The sequence below is a fragment of the Motacilla alba genome, chromosome 8 (assembly GCF_015832195.1).
Source record: "Motacilla alba alba isolate MOTALB_02 chromosome 8, Motacilla_alba_V1.0_pri, whole genome shotgun sequence".
NCBI lineage: Eukaryota > Metazoa > Chordata > Aves > Passeriformes > Motacillidae > Motacilla > Motacilla alba.
In genome coordinates this window covers 28655469-28679374 of record NC_052023.1, presented here as the reverse complement: position 1 = coordinate 28679374, position 23906 = coordinate 28655469, and the positions used below count along the sequence as shown (strand labels likewise).

The 23906-nt window shown below is 56.7% G+C and overlaps 3 protein-coding genes across 15 annotated transcripts in view; 1 reads left to right on the top strand and 2 right to left on the bottom strand.

The window, feature by feature from the left end:
• The window catches only part of NOTCH2 (notch receptor 2), an 83010-nt gene extending 81724 nt beyond the window's left edge, over positions 1-1286 (bottom strand). Inside the window, exon 1 of one of the 2 annotated variants that reach the window (XR_005257747.1) lies at positions 1111-1286. Coding sequence is in view for 1 of the 2 variants with exons in the window: in XM_038143974.1 (XP_037999902.1) it covers positions 1111-1192 (82 nt within the window). In the remaining variant the exon portion in view is untranslated. The remainder of the gene's footprint in view (positions 1-1110) is intronic. The other variant, XM_038143974.1, reaches the window with a different exon arrangement.
• An 8597-nt stretch (positions 1287-9883) lies between these two features.
• Positions 9884-18154, bottom strand: SEC22B (SEC22 homolog B, vesicle trafficking protein). Its single transcript, XM_038144018.1, has 5 exons — positions 17970-18154; positions 17606-17715; positions 12747-12907; positions 12273-12419; positions 9884-11904 (listed from the first exon to the last, which is right to left on the bottom strand). Exons 1-5 carry the CDS (start codon positions 18042-18044, stop codon positions 11750-11752), a joined length of 648 nt encoding a protein of 215 aa, XP_037999946.1. The 5' UTR covers positions 18045-18154; the 3' UTR covers positions 9884-11749.
• A 185-nt stretch (positions 18155-18339) lies between these two features.
• Positions 18340-23906, top strand: part of PACS2 (phosphofurin acidic cluster sorting protein 2) — a 73052-nt gene continuing 67485 nt past the window's right edge. For 9 of the 12 annotated variants that reach the window (XM_038144017.1, XM_038144016.1, XM_038144014.1 and 6 more), the window contains exon 1: positions 18341-18567. In XM_038144017.1, the coding sequence (XP_037999945.1) occupies positions 18440-18567 (128 nt within the window). In that variant the 5' untranslated portion in view covers positions 18341-18439. Of the gene's footprint in view, positions 18568-23906 lie in introns of all 12 variants that reach the window. The other 3 variants (XM_038144011.1, XM_038144010.1, XM_038144015.1) reach the window with 1 other exon arrangement.

Sequence of the window (23906 nt, the reverse complement as noted above, 5' to 3'; positions counted from 1 at the left end):
ACCTAGCCAAAACACATTTGTGAAACAGCTTTTTTTTTTTAAACTCCAACCACCTTCTTGCAACATATTAGCAAAACTAAATCGGCTTTCACAGGGGATTACTGGAAAAAAACCCCAACTGCATTTCTCCCAGGAGACCAATACTGACCATTTTTAACTTGACCATTTCAAAGTCAAAACAGATCGATTGACTGACCCAACTGTTCTGCATCCAAACCAGCAAGAAGCGGCTAAAACTCCCCATTCAACAATTTCCACTCCAAAGCCATGCTGAGCAACAAAAGCACTGAAAGTACCAGGGTCTTGCTCGCCCATCCCCAAACGACTCCCACTAATACTTTCTCCCACCGCTGCACTGTGCACAAGTCATCTGAAGACGAACCTCTCAAGAGTAAAAGGAAGGAATGAGAAGGCACGCAATCAATCAATGACTGCTGGTCCTCGATAGCCTTAACGCGGCGCAAGGCTGCACACAAGCTTTACTCCGGGAGCAGGAGCGGCTGGAAACGCCACGAGATCTGCACCAGAGCCCCCCGGTTATGGCTATGAACCAGCGCTCCAGACAAGCTTCGCACATTAACGCAAGCGCCAGCGTGCAAGGGGGAACAGTGACAAAAAGCGGCACTTCCCTCAGATGCGCACACATGGCTTTATCGCGCCCGGACTGATTAGCAGCAGCAGGAGGAGGAGACGCGGAGATTCTCTCTGTGTGTGCAGGAATGTCCCCAACAAAGGTTCGCGGCGCAGGTATGCGAAGCGACGGGCGCCGCAAAGCCTCTCCCCCCGGCCGCCCGCCCCTTCCCGCAGCGCCCCGGGCCGGGCGCATCCCTCTCCGGGGCAGCCCGGGGCGGCTCCCGCGGGGCTCCGGGACCGCCGCTCCCGCGGGGCTCAGCCCGCCGCCGCCGCCCCCGCCCGCCTCGGGGGCCGCTCGCACAAGGCGCCGGCGGTCCCGGGCCCCCCGCGCGATGTCACCCGGCCGCGGGTGCCGCTCCCCGGCGGGAGCGCGGGGGAGGCGAGCGGCGGAGAGCGCCCGGTCCCCCCCGCGCCGCCCCCCGCTCGGCGCCCCGCCGCAGCCTCCCCCCCCCCAGCCCCGCGCCCCCCGGCACTCACCGGCGGCGGGCTCGGCGCGGCGGAGCACGGCCAGCACCAGGGCGAGGAGCGCGGCGAGCGCGGGCCCCGCTCGGCGGGCCATGGCCACGGCCGCTCCCGCCGCCACCGGCTCGGCGGAGGGATCTGGGCGCCCGCCCCGCGCGGAGGGACACGGCGCGCGCGCCGCCCCCGCTTCCTCCGCCGCGCCCCGCCCCGCCCCGCCCGGGAGCCGCCAGGGGGCGCCCGCGGCCAGGGACTGAGGGGCGGGGACGGGGCGGGAGCGGGGATGGGCCCGGGAGAGACCGGGAATGGACCGGGAATGGACCTGGGAATGGACCGAGAGAGACCGGGAATGGAACGGGGATGGACCGGGAGAGACCGGGAATGGAACGGGAATGGACCGGGAGAGACCGGGAATGGACCGGGAATGGAACGGGAATGAACCGGGGATAGACCTGGGAATGGACCGGGAATGGACCGGGAGAGACTGGGAATGGAACGGGAATGGACCTGGGAATGGATCGGGAGAGACCGGGAATGGAACGGGAATGGACCTGGGAATGCACCGGGACAGACTGGGAATGGAACGGGAATGGACTGGGGATAGACCTGGGAATGGACCAGGAGAGACCGGGAATGGAACGGGCATGGACCTGGGAATGGACCGGGAGAGACCGGGAATGGACCTGGGAATGGACCGGGAGAGACTGGGAATGGAACGGGAATGGACCGGGAGAGACCGGGAATGGACCGGGAGAGACCGGGAATGGAACGGGCATGGACCTGGGAATGGACCGGGAGAGACTGGGAATGGACCTGGGAATGGACCGGGAGAGACTGGGAATGGAATGGGAATGGACCGGGGATAGACCTGGGAATGGACCGGGAGAGACTGGGAATGGAACGGGAATGGACCTGGGAATGGACCGGGAGAGACTGGGAATGGAACGGGAATGGACCGGGGATAGACCTGGGAATGGACTGGGAATGGACCGGGAGAGACCGGGAATGGAACGGGGATGGACCGGGAATGGACCTGGGAATGGACCCGGGAATGGACACGGGGACGGACCGGGAATGGAGCCGGGATGGGCCCGGGAGAGACCGGGAATGGACCGGGGTTGGACCCGGGGATGGACCCGGGATGGACCTGGAGATGGGCACGGGAGAGACCGGGAATGGACCTAGGATGGACCTGGGGATGGACCCAGGATAAACTGGGAATGGACCCGGGGATGGACCCAGGAATGGAGCAGGAATGGACCTGGAATGGATGTGGGGATGGACCCAGGGATGGACTGGGAATAGACCCAGGATAGACCTGGGATAAACCGGGAATGGACTCAGGAATGGACACAGGGGTGGACCCGGGAATGGACCCGGGATAAACTGGGAATGGACCGGCAATGGACCCGGGATGGACTGGGGATGGACCCGGGATGGACCTGGGAATGGACTGGGAATGGACCTGGGGATGGGGTGGGGATGGACCCGGGAATGGACCCGGGAATGGACCTAGGAATGGACCCAGGAATAGGGAAATGGGGGAGCGGGGCCGGTCCCAGGGATGGACCAGGGATGGACCGGGGATGGACTGGGCATGGGGGCGATGAGGGCAATGAGGACTGAATGGTTGGACCATGGGAATGATGGAAGACGGGAGGCAGTGGGGATGGCAGCGGATGGCAGCAAGGGTGGGGAAACGGAGAGGGGGCAGCAGGACACGTTGTGCCCCAGCAGGGCGGTGGCAGCGGTGGCAGGCACCCACAGGAGAGGACAGCGGGGCTCTCCAGCTGACACGCTGCGCTGCCCCTCGCTCAGATGTGGGGTGCAGGCAGCAGATCCGGAGTGTGCCCAGCGGGATGGGAAATCCAAACCCAGCTCACCCCAGTGGGCAGCGGAGCTTCTGGAGCAGACGGACAAGCTCACTGCCCCACGGCTCACCCCCACAGCTGCTCCTGCTGCAAAAGCCGGGAGGAGACCTGTGTTCCCACGGCAGAGGTCTCAGGAGGACAGCAGCTGGATTCAGCCTCAAGATCCCTCCCAGTCCTCGGCTATCATTTAAAGCGTTAAAAATCCTTCTGCCCTGGCTCAGGCTCCGAGGACTGAGAGCCCTTTGTGTGCAGTGCTGACACGGCAGCCTGGCCCGTGAAGGCAGGATTGTACCGGGTCTGGGGGAGAGAAGGGGCAATGAATAAACCTCACTGTTTTCCCCCTGTAATTCTCCAGATGCCGGAGTCCCTCCCAAGCGTGGGGCTGGACAGTCAGTGCCCTAACCCCATTATGATTTTTCCAGGTATTCCAGTGTAACCCCTTGACAAGTCCCCCTCCAACCTGCACAGCTGCCAGCGCCTCCCGTCCTGCTCCAGCAGCTGCTCGTGGGCAGGCGGTTGTGCCTCACAGCCATGATGGCCATTCCATGGGATTGTTCCTGGCCCACCGCCCTCTCTGCAGCTCCTCACCTGCTGAGGTGGAGGCCAGACCCCCCGAATGTAAACTCAGAAGGAATTCTGGTGTTTCACCAAGAGCTGCCATTTCCAGCTCCCCTCGGTGCTGAGCGTTACTTATCACCCCTGACCTTGGAGCGGCTCATCCTCCACTTTGTTTCACTTGGCCTGAGCACAAGCCTCCGAGCCCCAGCGCAGGGACAGGATCCACGGCCTCCTTGGCACAGCTCTTGGGAGCAAGCAGCTCCAGCTGGCAGCTGGGGCTCAGTGGGAGAATCCAGCCAGGAAGGAGGGAGAGGGCGTTGCTTCCCCGCTGCAGCTCTGGGGAACCTGCTGATTGCTCTTTTCTCTCTGCTCTGACCCTGCCCTCACGGTGCACATGGACTCAGCTGCTCATGAGCATCCCACGGCAGCTCTGTTGGGGAGATAAAAGGGGTGAGAGCAGACACCAGTGGGTCCTCTACGTGATAGAGGCTGGGAGTGACTGAACCTGGAGGGACAGAGCGGATTTTGCTGCTAGGAAGGTGAGGGCCAAGCTTCTCTGAGCTGCCCTGGCAAGCTGAGCTGCCTGTGCCAGCAGCAAATGCACAGAGCAGAGCAGAAAGGGGACAGGGACAGGTGCCCCACTGTGTCCCCACGCCGAAGTTCCTCAATTAGCTCCTCATTATCCTCATGATCCTGTCGTTAAGCAATAAATCCTTTATGGAGGAGTTAGGAATGTGTTTCAGCATTGCTTCATCTTCATGCAGCCCTACCACATGCCACCTCAGGCCCAGTTTCCCACCCGGAGAGGACCAGCAGCCAACACTGGAACTGGAGAGCTCTGGCAAGGGTTCCTGCAGTTCTGTCTGGTTTCTCACCGTGCCTTGCCCCTCTTTGCCCACGGAGTGTCTCACCCAGGTGTGGGAACCAAGCCCCAGCTGCTGGTCGGGCAGGGTGCCTGGCACAGGGCTGGGTGCACTCGGGCACCGGCAGTGATGCCAGCTGAGGGATTAGGAGAGCTGAACAGGCTCTATACCCTCGGCAGAGTTTGTTAAACTGCCCCAGCAATTAGGGAAATCCTGGCACTTTGTCTGACAAAGACTGGGAGATCAGGCCCTCCCTGTGATTTTGGTTCCACAGAGGATCCATGCACTTTTCTCAGAGAAAGCTCCCAGGGGCAGCATCTGCCCAGATCCCAAACGCCTCACCTCTCTCCAGCCAGGGAATTCTGCCAGGCAGATGTGCTGGGGGCTCTGCAGTGCTCACCCCTGCTCCTCTCATGGAAGGCAAAATGCATTTTGAACATACTGAGGTGATTTTTGTGCGTCTGTACCTGGTCAGTGAGGACCACGGCACTTCTCTGTCCCTCACCTTGGAGGATCTGCTGATTTCAACAGCTTTGTATTGGCTTGCTCAGAATAAATTGTGTTTTCTTGCAGTAATTTTCAATTGATTCAGGCATTCAGGCCTCAGCTCAGCCCACACCCCAATGCCTGCCTTGCATCCCTGGTTTTACATGTTGTCCCAGATAAACTTTGCCTTTATCCCAGATAACCTGCCCTGATCTGGGGGTCCTTAAGACAAACAGGCTTGAGTCCTATGTTCCAGCTTTCTCTTTTGTGATCAGGAAAGCCGGAACCCCATTAAAATGGGAGCTGAGGGTGTTTCATAAGTTACAAGATATCAGCAGCCAAGAGGTTTAAGAAAAGCAGGAGGGAGAGAGGCTTCCAACACAATCCTCAGGGCTGGCAGCCTTGTGCCTGTGCCGCAAATAGCTTGTCCTGTGGCTCATCTGCAAACTCTTAACATCCACATGACTTGGCTTATGCCATGGTTACCTTACCTGCCAGCCAGCCTGTCTTAAAAAGAAACAGAGAAGTGCAAAGGCATTCCTGCATCAAGCCCTGCAGGAATGCTCCGGGCTCCCTGTTCCCCTCTGCTGCTAATCGCCAGGGGAATTTGTACCCTCTGCCTCAGCTGCCTGCTCTGGCAGCCCCTGGAGTATTTAAAATGCAGAGGGAGTTGTGCAGCTTTTACCAAAGTTGGTCTGACCTACAGAGTGGCCATTAAGCTCCCGAAGTGCCCCTGGCTCTGAGCAGGCAGTGGAACAAGAAAGGGATTTGTGGTCACCCTCTGGGTCACAGCCAGCGCTGCAATGACGGCTGGCACAGCGGCATGGCCGTGGCTCAAGGAAGGGGCAGCTGCTCACCACGATCATTGGATTCCCTTTTTCGGGTCTCTATCCAGGACTGGCTGAAAAAATGGGAATCTGTAACGCTCCTCTTGACCTTGAGCAGCCTCTAGGTAGCTACAGCAGCGATGGGCAGCAGGCAAATCCCGCTCCTCTCCCAGCGCAGGCAAGCCAGCCCTCCTGTGCCATGGTGTGGCACTGCCACGCAGGCACAGCCCCCGGCAGCTGTGCTCCCCGTGCCTGTGGGGACGCAGCGAAGCAGGACAGGGCCTTCCTCCTATTCCTGTGGCACCCAGAGCCCGGCCTCAGTCCCCAGACATGCTGTTCTGTCCCTCCTGTCACCGGGCAGGAGCCTTGTGCTGCTCTGCAGCCAAACTGTGCCAGAGGCCACCCAGTCCCTGCTCGCCCTGAGAGTTCCCTCCTGTGCCAAGGCGGGTGCCTGGGGCAAGATGCCATCCCAGCTGCAAGGGGCTCATGGCTGTGAAGGGGGGAGCACGAAGCTCCAGGAAAGGTCCTGAGGAGCCACACACACCTCAGGGTCTCCAGGCTCGGGCACCACAGGGACCCACGCTGGTCCCAGTGTGTAGGATTTGGGGTCGCTGTAGCTCCTGCGAGCACATTTCGTTCTGCTCTCCTATGCAAATCCTGTCCCTGCTGCCAATTTGGGGGCGCCCCCGCTGTGAGGAGGAGGGTGCACTTGTGTTCCGGGCGCTGTGCCGCAGCGGGGCTGGGGAATCCCGCTTGCAGTGAGCATGGGCAGCGTGCCAGGGAAGCAGAGGGTGCTGGGGTGGCCGGAGAGCTCCCGCAGGGCTGCGGGGCTGAAGAGGGGAGGAAAAGACAAAACAGAGAAAAAGCGGTGACGGAGGAAACAGGTTTATCATGTCTCCGCAGAGCGCTGGGGCACAGCACACAGAAAAACGAGGGGTTTTCTGTAGCGTGATTCAAAATTGCGCTGGGCTGCTGCATGCAGCCACGAATGAGCTCTGAGAAAGCCTCGAGGTCGTGGCTGGGTCCAACAGCCCCGCGGGGGTGGGCACGGGGAGCAGGGACTCCCCAGCTTCTGCTTTGTCCCCTGCAGTAGTGGGTTTGTGAGCTCAGACGTGAACGCAGCAGCTGGGAGCAGCCGTGTGACGCTGTGCAGGGCTCAGAGCTGTGGGCAAACCCCGGGGCAGCCCTGCAGGGCACCCAAACGGTGCACAAGGCGGGGGAGAAGGGGACAGGATGGGGACGGGAGGTGGCACGGCTGCTCCAGCGAAAGCAGAGCCGGGAATACAGCTGGGCAGACGGGGCGGAGACTGCAGAAGCGCAGGAGGGTATCTGCAGGGAAGAAGTCAAACCCCACCTCTCCCCAGTGCAGGATGCTCAGGGACCCTCAAAGACTCAGATCTGAGGTGACCAACAGGGACAGAGCGGCGAGGGGGTCAGGGGGCCCGGCAGGTGCCCCAAGTCCTGCCCTGAGGCTTGCTGAGTGCTCAGGACCTGCCCAGCTGCACCGCCGGGGACAGGGGAGATGGCACAGCTCAGGGGCGCTCTGGGGCAGGATGTGGCGCTGACTCGGGCCACTGGAGGAGGGCTGGTCCCACAGTCAGCTGTCCCTGGCCAGCTGCCAACCCAGCACCCCGCCCTAGGAAAAGCCCTCATTTTTGGGTGGCAGAAAATCGACATCCTCCTTTCCAAAAGGTCATATTGAGGCAACACAGCAAAGTGTGAGGGGCAGAGGGGACCTCCCGAGCCCCTCAGCCTGGCTCTGTGGGACATCCCTCCCTGGCCCTGGTGGGATTCGGAGCCCTCCAGAGCTGCAGCAGCTCACACTGGCCTCACAGGGAAGGAGAACAAGGACCACGGTGTTCAAAGGCTGAACTTCAAGCCCTGCTGCCCGGGCCACTGCTGTCCAAGCACTTCTCTGGTGGTGAGCGCTCTGGGTGGGTGCTGCAGGCACAACTCTCCACACCACTGGGACATTCACCCACGGCAAAACAGCTTCCAGAAACCGTCTGTGGCCAGACTTCCCTGGGATCCCAGAGGAAAAGATGCTGGAACTGGATCTTTCTCAAAACCTACTCAAAAGTGGGGTTTACGAGTGTGAGGAGCTGCTTTGAAGCAGGAGCAGCTGGTGCCCAAGTCAACATAGAAACCAAAACCCTCCTGCTCCCAGAGTGGTGCCAGTGCAGAGAGCGGCCACAGCCTGTGCCAGGAGAGACCTGGTTTATACCTGACATGGTGGCTGGAGCACCCAGCCAGCTTTTGCCATCCTGCTGCACTCTTTCTCTCCACTCGTGCCCCACCCATAGTAGGTTTGGCAGCCTCTGGGAACCAGCTTGGCCTGTCTGCTCGTGCTGTGTCACCCAAACCTGGTGTGCCCAGTGGTGAAACCCCCCAGCAGGCAGTGGGGTACACAGCCATGTCCCTGGTACACAGCCCCTGCTCCCTGCAGCAGGCACTGTCCCCAACAGCCCAAAGACACCCAGGGGTGCCCCAACCTGAGCTGAAGGGTGTCAGCAGCCAAAACTGACAGCTTTGGCCCTCTGTGCTCATGTGATGAGCAGAGCAGCTCCCGGGACACCCTGCAGGAGCATCTTTTCTTTTGCACTCTGCCTGTACCCTGTGTCAATATTTCCCTGGTGGCAACAGGCACAATGTGGGAATTGGCAGAGAGAGAAGGGAGAGCTCAGCTCAGCTCTGCCCTCTAAACCCACCCAAGCAGGGGCTCAGGTGCTACAGAGCCGCCAGGCGTTTGCTCTGCTCCCAGGTCGGTCCCACTCCCCCTCTGCTCGGCGTGTGCCCCACCCGGGACAAAACCCCTCGTGTCTGCCAGGCTGAGGGGGGCAGGTGCAGCAACTGGGGGAATGCCCCGTGGACAAAGGCTGCTCAGAGCCTCTGGAAGCACAGGGGGACCTTAGAAGCAGAAATGGTAAAGGTGCCGCCTAGATGTCAGGCAAACGCCCTGCGGGGTGTGTCTCCCTGCCGCAGCGCCCCGGCTGCACGGTGGGATGAGGCCAGGCGGCACCGCCCGGTCCGGGAGCCCTCGCAGGCACATCCCCGGCTTCACGGGGAGGCTGCGGCTCTTTGGGACGGCCCGGGCATCGCAAGGAGCTGGGTGTGCCCTGAGGATGAGCTCCCTTTGTGTCCGCAGCCCCGCACCGCGCCCCAGCCCCGCGCAGGCACTGCCACCTGCAGGCAGAGCCCCGGGCCGGCTCCGGCCGCTGCCAGCGCCGCGACCCCCGAGCCGGCAGGGACCGGCCACCGCAAAACCCCGGCAGGGACCGGCCACCGCACACCCGGCAGGGACCGGCCACCGCACACCCAGCAGGGACCGGCCACCGCACAACCCCGCCAGGGACCAGCCACTGCACAACCCCGGCAGGGACCGGCCGCCGCACACCCGGCAGGGACCGGCCACCGCACAACCCCGGCAGGGACCGGCCGCCGCACACCCGGCAGCGAGCCCCTGCTGCAACAGGACCCTCCCAGCCGAGAGCAGCCGTAATGAAACACACGGAGAAAAGGGCGGTGGCTTCTCCTCCCCAATGCCCGAGCAGCCGGACGAGAGCTGCGCTCGCACCTGGCTGCGCAGGAGGAGCAGAGACCCCAGCAGAGCAAATCGCTGCCCACACGTCCCTCGCACGCAGCATCAGCAGCATCCCACCCCTGTTCGAGGGACGAAACGGGGCTCCGCGTTTGAACGCAGGGAGGAAATTGCTCGTAAGGTGCTCCCTGGAGCCCCAGGCTGGCCTGAGAGAGGGGAGGACTCCTGTCTTCCCTCTAGGCAAGCGGCACTCGCAGTTCCGTGCCCTGCTCACACTGGCACAGCCCACGGGGATACACACCACACTCACTCACTCACTCACTCACTCCCACTTTGTGCTGCTTCTCGTGCTGCCCCTATGACCAGCGTGGCCACAAAACTGTCCCCATAAAATTCTGCCCATGCTGAGGAGGTTTCCTGCAAACAAGGAGATGTGCCGGCAGGGAGAGACCCCTGCTACATGAAAAGTACAGCTTCTCCAGCAGAAAATGGTCAAGATCACGTCTTTCAACTAGTTGTGCCTCCAAAAGGGAGCCCTGATCCCAGGTGGTTCCATCTATGGGGTCTTCACCCTCCTGTGTCCCTGGAAGGAAGGAAGGCAGCCCCCAGGGTGACAGGAACGAGACACAGGACACTCCACGCCGCAGAGGGGATTTTTCAGAAGCATTTATTTCACTGCAGACACTGGGGCTGCAGAGGGCAGCTGCTCCCTGAGCTGCCCCGTGCTGCAGAAACATCACCCCCTCAATCACAACAATCCACGGACGGTCGGTGTCTGAGCGGTGAGACCTTCCAGCACCTAGGTTACACAGACCTACATCACTGGGACATTCACCTGGTAGGGACACCACTCAAAAGGACTTAAAATCATTATAATAATTATAATAAAGCAACCTACAAAGTAACACTTAGAGGCATCATGCAGAAACCGGATTACTTTAGACTATATGGCAGCTCAGAGTTGCTGGGTTCATCGGTGGACGAGTGCTTGACTGCATTCTGCCAGTCCAACAAGGTGCCACGTTGGGCAGCATTCCCAGACAGGACAACAGCTGTGTTTCCCATCCCATGTCAGGAAACACTTCCAGGTCACAGTTTATACATCCAGAACTACACAAGGTTATGTGCTTGTAAAAGGTGCTGGGAAGTCCTGACACTTCCTTCTGTGACACCACCTGCTTCCTCTATCAAGTGGCAGACACTCGAGTGCAGCAGAGTGCAGGAGCTGTAGGGTTTCTTTTTTCTCTCTCTCCTTTTTTTTTTTCTTTTTTTAATAAAACCAAAATCTGCTAAAATGTTAATCTCAGCACAGGTTGGCCAAAAATAATTATAAAAAAATCACATTACACTGGTGACATAGAGATTGGCCCATAAGAAAGAAGAAGCTCTATACTATTGTCCCATAATGAGTTTTTCTTCACCTACAGTTTCAACTTCCCAAGTGAGGTAGGGAGAAGGTGTCCACGGGTAAAAGAGGTGGTGTTTCTAAAGGATTCCACTGTTTTGAAGGTATCCTAATCCTTCATGTAAAGTGTTCTTTACAGAAACACTGCCTTTTCTTCACGACAACATTCAGAGTTTTGGTTTTTTGGTTGTTTTGGGTGAGGGAAAGAGGGAGAAAGAAAACAAGGATCCCAGAGATGAAATGCTGGCAGTTTTGACACATTTTGGAAGGAAAGCACAGTTATAAAAAGGAAGGAAATAATGTAGTGAATCTGCAGCTAGAAGGGGAAAATAGAGTGCTGACATAGTTTGCACTGTGCCCGTCCCAACAGCATTGAATTACACACCCTGTTCATGTGGAAACACACTGTCACACACAGCTGTCAGGAGAGGGAGAGTGGACACTTAGAAACCTGGAGTTTAATTTTGCAGGAACCAGTTAACACAGAAGCCTTCCACTGCCCCTCCTAGCACTGGACAGAATGTGTTTTAAGGCATAGTTTAACATCCATTTCTTCCTAAAGCAATTTAAAGTGTAACAAGCCAGGATGTCAGACACAAAACACTCAACAGGTATTCTGACAGAGGTGAAAGCTGGTTTATGTACAGTGAAATACTTGCCTGCAAACAGGGGAGTCTTGAAAAAGAAAGAAAAAGAACTGCAGACCCAGATTCTAAAAAAAGCAAACATTACCAACACAAGGAATGTTCATTAGAGTCCAGTTCCCACTAGAGCTACTCAACAGGAGGATGTACAATATGATTATGCTAAACAGCACTGATTGACTGTTCCCAGAGTGCCCCGGGAGGGGGAAGAACCTTGGGAGGCCAAACTCGGCAGTATCCCAGTGCAAACTGCCTCAGAGGAAAAGCCTGCAGTCAACAAGCCTTCACACCTATTGTTAGGCTCCACTAAGGGATGCAGTAGCCAGGTGTCACCTAACAACTCCAGGACACTCCCGCGAAGGTGGTGGTCCTGTGTGGATTCTAATGCACATCCCCCATGAGCAGTGTCCTGCACACATCCACCTGCCAGGCTACTGGCTTTCCCTCTTCCACGGCTGGGCCAGCTCACAGCCACCAGAACCTCACATAGACAATCAGCATGATGAAGAACACGGCTACGGCCGCCAGCTTGGCGTACGTGGAGCGCATGTTCAGGTACTTGGCGTCCTGGCGGTACTTCTTGGACAAACTGGACAAGTTGTTGGCCTTGGAATCAAGAGCTGTTCAAGGGAAACGGGAGAGGAGTTAGGATGAACTGAACGTTCCTGGAATGTTACATTAAGTGTACAAGTTTCTCTGGAGCAGCTGGAAGCGCAGCGGTTTCACGTGGCAGCGTGGCCTGCGCTCCCCGCAGCGCTCCAGGGCCTGTCCTGCTGGGATGAGAGCCACCCGAGCTGGAGAGGGGCTGGTGTCTCCCACGGCAGCACCAGCACCTGCCAGCTGTTTCAGAATACAGCTGATCCAGCTGAAACACCCGCTGCGTTCACTGCTTTTCTCAGCAGGGTCAAGCCTTTCCCTCAGGACGCTCTGCCCACCCAGCTGCCCCAGGAGACAGAACTGTGTGCCAAAGACTGGCCACCCCCAGTACCTGACAGGGCCTCTCCTCGCTGTAAGACCTCCTCGATGTTGGCCACCATAATCCTCTGCACATCCTGCAGCTCTGTGTTGATGGAGCCCAGGTTCCTCCTCGCCCGGCTATCAATGTAGAGCTTCTTGGTTTTCTGGATGTAGGTGTCTGCAAGGAGACAGGGCCGTCAGGGGGAGTCTCACCTAGCACAGAGCTGCCTGGCTGCAGGAGTGGGGGCATTGCTGAGACAGCCAGAAGACTACACGCAAATATTAACTGGAGTGAGGCCAAGAGGCTAAGAGCAGGAAATCTGAAGCTAAGGACATGCACCATTTCCACACCACTTCTCTACTCTCCTGCTCAGAACACCCATGTCTCTAGTGCCAAGGAGAATTTGAGCTGTCAATTCCACAGGACAAGCTGCAGAGAATCCCATGGCTGCTGCTCCCTCCCATCAAGAAGTTTCCTGACGAGCCACAGGGAGAGGGACCTCACCAAATTCAATGAAGGAATAGGGCCTGGAGACCGTTGGAACCTTCTTGCCATGCTGCTCATCAAACTCTGAGTGCAAGTCTTCCAGGTATGCAAAGGCCAGTTTCTTGGGGAATCCAGCTTCACACAGGACCAGGTAACACACTCCTTTCTCGATGATGTAGCTAAAAGAATGGCAGACAGAGCATTAACCAATCCATTTTCAACCTATCCTGTCAAACACCACCCTGCACGCCTTTATTGCTGTGAGGCAATGAGAACTGGGTACAAGAACTTCTGGTTTTCTATGTCTGGATCAAGTGCAAACCTTTCTGCAAAGCAATGGCTTTATCTTTTCTTTAGCCAAAATAAATTTTCTTGTAGCCTCAGACCCTACACCCATGCCAACAGTCCCGGGCTTCGACTTCAGCTGAACAAAAGCTGGCCTGTGAATACCATTAGCTTAACAAAATACCAGCAACAAAAGAGTTGTAATTTTGGAGTACAAAAAAGAGAACACGCTGCAGTCAGGAGGAGGGGAGCACAAGAAAGTTTGCCAGCAGAGTAGAGGGGAAGGTGGCCAACATGTCTCTAACTGGCAGCACAGCCAAGTACTCGAGTGTAGGAATGTGCCCCCTATGGACGGAGTGACAGAACTTTCCTCTGTCCCCCAAAAGGAAAGAGCCCAGAACTTTCTCCCGCTGATCAGGTAGAAAAATCACTGATAGGACCTTGGGGACTTCACCTCAAGTTTGGGGACAGCTAATTGGCCATAAGCCAAAAGGTCCCGTCTGGGCCATTGAGTAGAAAAGGACAGAACAAAGAAACCAAATCGCTTTTGTGAGGTGTCTTTACCAGGAGCACAAGTCTGGGGCACCTGGATTGCTTTGAGTTTGTTATTTTGCCTTTTATTAAACCTTTTTTGTTCCTGACGCTGTCACATCAGCCTCCTGCTCCCTTTATGCCTCCCCATGAATGCTGAGCTATTCTGGAGTATAATGTTGGGGTGTTGAGAGCTCATCAGATCAGCTCAAAACCCCGAGCAAAAACGTTATACCCGAGGCCCACGAATGGGAAGCTGAGGCACTGAGATGAGGAGGCACACACACTCAGGAGTTTGGTCTCAGCGTGCTGGGAAGGCACCCAGTCCCTGCCAGCTGTCCCTCTCCATTTCAGAGGGCTGGCTATCCCCTTCCTCACCACCACCAGCCTGCTGGAGGAGTGCTGCTATGCACATGCATCACCACAGGGGCAGCTGGGGAGGGGTACTGGTGCTAGGCGGGTTCTGGTGACCCTACGGGCTCGCCATGGGTGGGTGTGACGGTGCCACCAGCTCTCTGGCTGCAAGGTGAGGAGCTCCAAAGCACACCGTGACACACCTGTTGCTGTGTAAAGCTGCTTGGTTTGCTCCCCAGCTGAGGGCACACGGGTCCTCTTCTCACCCCACCACCAACCTTGAGATAATTTAGGTCTCACTATGTCACTCTGCTGCTCCACATTCCCAACTGAATTTTCCTCCTCACTTAGCTACAATACTCCCACCAAAACCAAGGGGTGGAGACAGTAAACAGCCCTGTAAACACTTTTGAATGCTTATCTATATTCTTCAGGGTGCAGTGTGAATGCTACTTTTAGGTTACCTTCCTTTGACTTTCTGCATAATGCCATTAAGCATTAGTCTGGTTAGCATAAAGATTAGCGGTGTATTAAAGAAATGATCCAGTCCTGAGGGCACTGTAGTAAAATAAGCAGCTTAAAATTTTGTTAATAGACACATCAGGCTTACAAAACAACTTCACCCCACTCCCCACTGTTTTTCCAGATACCCCAGCAGGGCCATGTCCTTTAAATTAGCCATCCTTACCCTGTTCCTGGGCTCAGGAGTATCCATTTCTCTTGCCTCCATATGGGCCGTGTGTGAACCCTGACAGCCTTCAAACAACAACAGATTTACCCCAGCCAGGAGAAGAAACTCCAGCTGCCATCATCCACTCCACAGCACGTCCCCACGTGCCCGTGGCCTTTGGTCCTTTTTATGTTCCTCAGCTTGGACTGCATCACTTCCCTTACCCCTGGAGACCTGCTTGCCACACTGGGGTTGCTAAAGATCATCACCCAGAGCTTGATTCAGCCACTGCCATGACGAGCAAGACTTGAGCAAATCGATTGAAATGAGGAGAACCAGTGTCAGAAGGGAATTCTGGCAGCACTGCTGGAGCAGCACTCTCCAGGTGAGAGCACTCTGAGGAACATGTCCCATCAGCACAGCTCTGTTTATCCCTGCCTGGCCGGTCCTGCCTGGAGCTCTTCAGCTGCATTTCCCACTTGCTTCTCCCTGGTGTGATATTCAGTGTGTTGGATTTAAAGCTGGTCTGTCAGCACCACAGGGAGCGAGCTCACCTCGCTCTGCCCCAGATTCAGACAATTTTGTCAGCTTCAGACCAGAGTTCCTGCTCAGCTGGGCCTCTCAGTTTCATACTTTGTGTGCACCTCCAAGCTTCAGCACAGCGCCTGCCTGCATGTCCTCACACGAGGGGCAGGTGTAGCCACCTGCCACTGTTAACTCTGCTTAGAGTGCAGCCAGTAGGTCTCTTGTCACACTGGACATTTTGAGAGAGAAAAGCTTCATCCTGGTAACAGTGGCAAAGGCCAAGGGTTGCTTTCAAATGACAGGTAGGAGTCACTTCAGCCATTCATCAGCCAAAGGTCACTGACGGCACAGCAGAGCTGTCGTGCTCCTGTACCTGCACAGCCCCAGCGCTGCTGCTGCAAGGGTGACACAGCTTCTGCAGCTGAAACCTTGGCACAGCAGTTGACAGAAATCACCCAAGGGCTCACCATTTAAACTCCAAGTTTCAGGAAGGCTCGGCTCTGCTTTGAACCGACGAGGCTGAAGATGTCCAACAGCACCTCGGCCATTTCAGCAATACCCTTGGCCGTGCTCTGACTCCCCCCACAGAATGCTCTGTCCTGCTTTGTGCTGCCCTCAGCACACAGAGCTCTGGTCTGGCACAAGACTGTGAGCAGCGTGGCCATGGGTCAGCGTTATTTTAGACTAAATCTCAAATTCCCCCGTCCCCTCCCATTCCTGCAGGGGAAAGTTTCTGACCTGAAATTGTTCTTTTCGCACAGGTCCTGCTGTAATGTCCCACCTCAAAGGGGGCAGAAGCAAGTGCTCTGCAGCAGCAGCTGTCAGGGGCCAGCAAAACCTATCCAGGGACTAACTCAGCCCAGGAGGAGGAACACTCCTGTCCCAGGTAACCTGGCTGCTCCTTTGAGACAGCTGGCTAAACAGGCCTGCCCGAGCCCTCCCTCCTCGTCACAACTGCTGTCCTTACAGCCACCACTAAGAGGCTTTGATTGCCTGGGCAAGTGTTGCCACCTTCCCAGACATCTCTCTGCTTGCATCACGGAGGTAACTCAAGAAGGGATTTACTGGGATCTACACAGGCTCTTTCCCAAGGCTTCACTGCCAGGCAGAGCTACAGCCATGCTGTGCCAAGGAGACACTCAGAAACAAGGCAGCGTTTAAATTCTGTGAAGATTTAACTTGTAGAAAAAGCAAGAGGAAGAGCAGCACTCAGCACTAAACTCCAGCAACAACACCCAAATCCAACAGGAGATAAGGGTGCCAGGCCAATCAGGGCCATCCTCTGACACTGTAACTCCCTATCAAAGGCAACCAGAAGCCCACGGAAAAGATTTTTTTATAAATCTTGTCTCAGTCACCAGACAAAAGACTACCACACGAAAAGCATCCCCCACAACCTCACAGCTTTTGCCAGAGGTTGCCCATCCAAAAAACTCCTGTTGCCATCTCTTCATGCCTCTGAATCTCTGAAGAAAGGGTCGGGGTGGGAGATTTTGCTCCTGTTGCTGGAGCAGAGGCCCAAAGCCAACCTTGCCCTGCATTCAAAGGCCACCTCCCCCTCTGGCAGCCATAAACACACACCCAATCACCGGAGTCACCTGACACACAGGGATTCTGCTGAGGGTGGCACCGTGGGGGTCCTGGCACACTCCTGCCACAGCTGCACAACTCTGCCTGGAGAGCTCCCCTGGCACCTGAGCTCTGAGCCTTCCAACAGCCATTCCCGGCACGGCACAATTCCGATTCCCGCAGGATCCTGGCTAAGTGCTCAGGCATTACTCTGCCAGGCAATGACATGGCACAGAAAGAAGCATTCCCCTCCTCACACACAAGCTTTCCTGCCTTCCAGGGACTGCCAATTTCCTCTCTGTTCACCCAGCTCCCCTGCTATTAAGCAGTAAGGATGTCTGACCTCTGTAAGGTTTCCCTGTTTCATAGCCATGCTCCCTTGCAGGAGTACACCAGAGAATGCCAAAAGTGCTCCTCAGCCGAGAGCTCCTCAAGAGTTAAGGAAATTAACTGAACAGACCCGACAAATCCAGCAACAATAAGGCTGAATTTACTGGATGAGAGAAAGAAGTCTGTCGGATATTAGGACAACAATAACAGAAACATTCAGAGAGGCTCGGTGTGCTTGTAAAAAGCTGAGCTCTCAGAGGGCACAGAGAGGACAGTCCCGTGCAGCAGGAGCTCACCCTGGCTGTACAAGGACAGCTCTCTTTAAAGACGAGATACAGGCCGCCCAGAAGAGGCAGTGAAGGCACAGCAGAGACTGCAAACAGGCAAAAAGGCAGGGAGGGAACAGAACCTGTGCTGTCGGCAGCGAAGGCAGGACCATGAACCTGGATGAAAACCAAGTGCCAGACACCTGTGCCAAGCAGTGACAGCTCACACACTCTCCCTCTGCAGCGGGGCTGACAGGCAGCGCCGTTCCTAACAAACCCTCAGCGCGACTCAAGGAGCCCCGGCCGGTCCCCGGAGCCGCGGTGCCCGCAGCGCTGCCGGTACTCACTGGAAAGCCATGGCTCCCGCCTCCAGCGTGCATCTCGTCGGGGACTGCTCGTTCAGCTTGCGGAAGAGCTGCTTCGCCTGGCTCTGGTACTGCTGCAGGTCGCGGCCTGACTGCGGAGGCAGGGAGGGAGGGGAGCGGCTGCTGGGCCGGGACCGGGGACACACCGGGGGGGCTCCGCGGCTGCCGGGAACAGCCCGACAGCACCGGCGGGCGCTGCCCGTCCCACCCGCCACCACCGGGAGGCGAGCTCCGGTGCCGGAGCCGCCCCGCTGAGCGAAGGGACTGCGCGGCTCCCGGTGGGTCACCCCCGCCCGCTCCTCGCGGACACGCCGGCCCCTCCCCGCCCGCGCCCCGCCGGCCCCACCTGCTCGTCCTCTTGCATGGAGGCGGCGAGGGGGAGCCCGTCCGCCACGCGGGCGATCATCGTGAGCAGCACCATGGTCGCGCCCGCCGCCCGCCCTGCCACGGAGCCGCCCGGAAACTGCCACCGCCGCTTCCGGTGCGCGGCCGCCGCGCCGCCGGCACTTCCGCCCGCCCCTGGGGAGCGCGCCGCCCCGCGCGCCTGCGCCAACGCGCGGCCACGCCCCCGGGATAGCCACGCCCCCACGGGCGCGCCCCTTATAGCAGACGCGGCCCCCCGAATGGCCACGCCCACCATGCTCGGTATGGCCACGCCCCTTCGGCGGCACCGCCCCGTTCCAGCCGCGCCTAATAAGCACCGCCCACATCCCCAGGCCCCGCCTCCAGCCCCGCCCCGTGGCGCGCCCCCCGCGGGCGGGGCGGGGCGGCGGCGGCCCGGCGCGGTGGGCGCGCGCCAGGGCGGCGGGCACAGCCATGGCGGCGGCGGCCGAGCGGAGCCGCCTCAGCTTCCCCGGCGGCACCGGGGCCCTGGGGCGGCCCGTGCCTATGAACCTCTTCGCCACCTGGGAGATCGACGGCTCCAGCCCCAGCTGCGTGCCCAGGTAACGGGCGGGCGAGGGCGCGGACCGCACCCCCTTTCCTGCCCAGCTTCGCGGCTGCTTCCTCGCCCCCCCGTTCCCGTCACCTGTGCGCTCCTCCCGCGGCCGCGGCGCCCCTTCCCACCCCGCGCCGCTACCGCAGTGACGGGCACGGCTCCCGCCGTCCCTTCCGCGGCTTTTGGGATGGGTGGCGGTGCGGGGCTCCCGAGCCTGCAGAGGGCGGGGGGCTGCTGCCGTCCGTGCCGGGTGTGTGCGGGGTCACCTTCACCGTGCTGTCCCCCCGCCAGCCCCCCGCGCTGGCCGGCTGCTGGCGGCGGGCTCTGGCGCTCCCCGGCCCCGCCAGCCCCGGGGTGCCGCGCTAGCGGCGCCTTTCCCCGGGCAGTGCCCCGCAGGGATGGGCTCGGGGCGCGCATCCCTTTCTCCAGCCGTGCTTCTTCGCCCTCTCCCTGTGTTTCCCAGCCTCTGCTGGGTGTAAACACGCGGCCGTGCTCCCTGCCGGCGCTGGTTTTAGCCCGCATGGCAGGCATTCCTCTTAGTTTTTATAAATTTTGCGCTCTTCAAGCCTAGCTCAGAACAGAATGCCCGTGCGGATTTAAACGTGCCGGAGACAAATCTTTGAAGCGCTTCTCTTTATCTTTGTTCGTTTGGTTGGTTTTAAACGAGGACGTAGCGAACGAGCAGAAAGGAAACAGAGTCATCAGGCTGACCTGGCAGGAACGTAAAGCTCTGCAAGCTTTACAAACCCCACCAAATCCCTCTGTCTTCTGCGCCATCCACACAGCAGGTTGGACTCGGTGGCCATGCCCCTGTATTGCAGGGACGAGTAACTATCATAAACGCTGTAGTGATCTGACATCGTGGGCACGAAGAGAGAGGGGTAGAAGCAAACCTGAGCCCTGCAATTGCAGGTAATCTGGGTTTGTAGCAGCTCATCTGTGCTAGCAGTGCCTCAGGCAGCAACTTTTTCAGCTTCTGTCTCGTTCAGCCTTTCTTTTCTGCAACTGGAGATCTTGGAAAGGCTCTGGCACCCGGGGGAATGTGCCTCTCTTGAAGGAGTCCCTTTGCTGTGGAAGTTGTCACTTGGACGGGAATAGCTGGGGGAGCAGTTGGTGCTTTTTCATTTTGCACTAGACAAGAAAGTGTCCCTGCTCCTGGCAGGGGGTTGGACTTAAATGATCTTTAAAAGGTCCCTTCCAACCCAAAGCATTCTGTGGTTCCAGTGCGAGTGGCGTTGTCCCTGCCGTGCAGAGGACACGGGGGCATCTGGTAGCACTGCTCTGAAAGCACTTCTCTCCACTGCACCCTTTGCTACAGGAAGGCACTTGGGTTTCCGTCCCATCCAACCTTGTAACAGTGGCTGTTAAACAAATAAAAGCCCAAATGTCCGACGCTGTCAAGGACTTTTCATTCTGCATTATCATTTATGCTGATACTTGCAGATCTGCAAACGAGCTCACAACACAGCCTGCTTGTTTGCAAATCTGTAGATGACCAGAAAATGCAGCGTAAGGACACTGACCCTGCCTTGGTGTGGTAGGGGGTGGGGAGCACAAGGGTGGGTCCTGGGTGCTGGAATTGTAGTGGGCAGCAGCTTGGAGGCAGCTGGTTGAGGTGCCTGCAGGAATGCGGGGAATGCAAAGCACATGTGGATATCTGGGCAGGTGGGGCAGAACTGGGGTTTGAGGGGGAAAGTGGAATTGCTGAAGCCAGCTGTGAAGCGGGGGATGATGAACACGCTCAGATTGCCTGCCCTGAGGAATTGATGGAAGAATTGAGGCATTCGGGACCTTGTAGGAACAAAGCTTTTGGTTGAGGGAGTTTGGTGTGGCAGTGGGTCCCTCTGCTCTGGCCCTGCTGTTGCCATTGCCTTTGCTTGCTCTTCTGGGGGCCCTTCTTCCCTTGAGCCAGGGGATGAGCTCCATCCAGCTGCTGCATCCGCTGCTGCCAGCCCTGTGAACCTGTCTTTCCACAGACGGGGAGTTTTCTGCTGGACGTGGGCTGGGCGCAGGCTGCAGTTGTGGCGGTGGGTGCTGGGTGGGTTTGTTAACCCCCAGGGAGGTCAGGAGCAGCTGGGGTCGCAGGCTCTGCGGGGATGTTGGTCCTGTGGCACGGTGAGGTGTGTGCTGGGCAAACACCAAGTTCTGCAGCAGTCAGTGCCGCTGTTTCTGATCATTGATCATCGTGCTTTGCGTTTCATTACGAGCTTTGCAACACACCTTTCTGTCTGAGAAAGCAGGAGTTTGAAGACCTTTAAGTTATGCCACTGCCTCTGTCTTTTAAATTCACATGGTGATCATTTTTACTATGGCACAATGGCATTTAAGATTCTTTTATCTTAAAGCAAGAGCTATTAGAATGAAGTCCTCTGCGTGGGAAACCATATCCCAAGTGAGCTTGTTGGCCCAGCAAAGGTCTGTTGGGACGTGAGAGGCGGATGTGGAGGAGAGTGGGCCTTGCTGTGTGGTCAGACACTGTGGAACTGCCTTGGCCTCTTCTGAGATTTTCACCAGTTCCCTATTGGGTCTCTGGTGGCAGGACAGGCTTTCCAAGCAGAGAAGAGCTTTGAACTTGGCACAAAGTCAGAAGATTCACGGAGAGGAGCGTGTGCTTGGGGATGGAATGCTGCTTCCTTGCCTTTTCCTTTTGGTTCAGTAAATCTTAGCCTGTTTCTAAGGTGTTTCTCCTGCCATGGCCTGGAGCAGGAGGGGCTGGGTGGAAGCAGTGCCTGGAGTGGTCCGTGCCTGCACTGCTCTAGGCTGGGTGGGTGGGTGCTTGTGTGGATTGTGTGTGCTTCAACACACTCTGGTGGGTGATTTATTGATAGTCCACTCAGCTTGGGTGGGGTATCAGCAAAATCTGGAAGGCTGCCTTGGTGCATCCATGGAGTTTCCTCGTGTGAGAAGGCTGTATTTAAACTTAAGGGAAGAATAGTAGGGAAGAGTCATGGTGGCGTTCTGCAGTTGTGTGCTTAGTGTGAAACATGAGGTGAGGTGGTGTTTTGCATTTGTTCTGGCTTCTCTTACTCCTCTGCCATCTGCAGAAGTGATTTTATGATTTATTCTTCAGCACACGTAGCTCCTGGGAGGCTTGACCATAGCATTTCTGAAATGCAGCTACTTTCTTTTAGTCATCCCAGAAATGTGACTCAAAATGTCTCGCTATCTGGGCGTATCCACTGCATACCAGAAGGGAGAGATGCCTACCTTCTGCTGCTGTTGCTTTCTTCTTTGCACTGAAAGGCTTTCCTTTGAGGAAGGTTACCTTACATAAAGTTCTCCCTACCACCTGTAAACATTGAGAGTGATCTTCTTGCTGCATGGCAGCGAGAGAGTCAGCACCTTTTCCTCACACTGAAAGAGTACAAGTAAGGATTATCCTGTGGATTTTGGTGTTGGTTTCTTTACCTTCCAATCTTTTGATGAATCTGTGGGTGTGCATGGCAGGATGCAGTCCCATGCTGAAGTAGTCTCGTGAGGAGATAGCACCGTGTGGAGTGGAGGTTGTCCAGAGGAAGAGAGGTCTTGGGAAGAGAGGTTTGTTGGAAGGATCTGCTGAAGAAAAGGAAGGCAGCAATAGCCACTATTCCCATTTGGAGTGGGTTTTGTTCAAGGCTGCTGCCTTAGCTTAGCTGTTTGTTTTACAAACTTGTAAAAGTTGCTGCTAAGCTTTGAACTGTAAAGTGGGTTGAGAGCAAGCTGGATGTGGAGCAGGTGTGTGTCCCGGAGGGATTGAAGGAAGAGGTCTGTGGAGCAGACCCGTGCAAAGGCACCGCTGGAGGGCTGGGGTCGCTGACTGGGCACTGCCTGAGCGCTTCCTCCCTTGGCTCCCCTCTGTAGCTTGCCTGCTGGATGAGGAAATGCAAAGGGGTTCCACACACATCCCCTGGGCGCACAGGAGGCTGGGAGTGCAGGGATGTGACTGCTCAGTGCCGTGGCGTGGCCGTGCAGCACTGGGACATTCGCAGCAGCCCTGGTACGGACATCCCCAGGGGCAATGGAAAGTGATGGGGTGAGATTTCGGATTCAGGCGGCTGAGTGGATCCTAACAGTGTGCTCGTGCCCCAGGCTGTGTGCTCCTCTCTCTCTGCCAGCTCCCGTCTTCTTCCACTGGCCTGTCTGGCTGTCTGCCTCCTGCGGGCTAATGAGTTGCAGAGGGCTCTGTGAGGGTGGAAAGGTGACAGCGCTGCAGATGTGTGACAGGAGGGACACAGTGAGGACTGCTGGGGCACGGAGCCACTCCAGCAATCTGCAGGTTTACCATACGTGGTAATTTCCTCTGCTAGCAGAGTGTTGAGGGGCTTGTGACCTGTGTGAAGTCCCCAGCTGGCTCTCCCTGTGAGGATTTGCCACAAATTCACTGGGAAGTGGAGCGCTTTGCTCTTCGGTGTGAAGGATGCATGCCTGCACTGGGAATGGGAACTTCTCCTGGCCACTGGGAGCATGTTCTGACCTGTCTTGACCAATACCAACTGTGCATCATATCATCAGAGAAAGGTGAACAACTTGCTAGAGTAATAATTATGATCAGGTGATGCTGTGTAATTAAAAACACTGATTAATTCAGGTAGGGAGAGATGTTAATGTAAATGTATCTTAACCTTCTATTCTGTTGGTATGCTAACATTTAGGAGAGAACTCTTCTTCCTGGTTAGGATAACTGCTGGCACATTCATTGGGAGCTGACAATAGATTTTCAGTACATTTGGAGCTAGGAAAATGTCTAATTACTCAGATGACTAGGTACATTTCAGAAGTGCTTATTTGGAGGCTTTGTTTTGACTTTGTTTGAATAGCATGAAATGCCTAACATTTTACCTCGAAAGGAAATTGAATACAAATGAGGGCACAGGACAGGCTTTAAAAATATCACTGAGATGATGCTGAATGTGTGAGATGCATGAGGAAAACATCCACGACTGAGCAATGGAGATAAACTGCTTGGAGTAAAGCACAGTGGCCAGAACCAATCCTTCTTCTTGGAGCTAGAACATCCTATTTCTCCTCCTTAGTCTTTAGGGAAAAGATCAAACCTGAGGGATCCCTAAGTGTTCCTCATGTAAATCCTATCACTTTGTATGATCCTGCTGAATGTAACTTGGGTGCTTGTCTTACTCAGTGGAAGTGTTCTGTCTAGAGGCTGAGTGTTTTGTTGGAGTCAGAGTTCCAGTGAGACCTATTTTGAGTCATTTTTCAAGGTGAAGCTTGTGCACGTCAAGAACAGCTCTAAAACAGGTCTTAAAATCTCAGAGCTGCTAGCCAGTCTCTGGATGGGATTTCACATGGTTTTCACCCGGATGCTTTGTGCATACCCAGTGCAGAAGGGTGGTGGGAGTGGAAGGAATG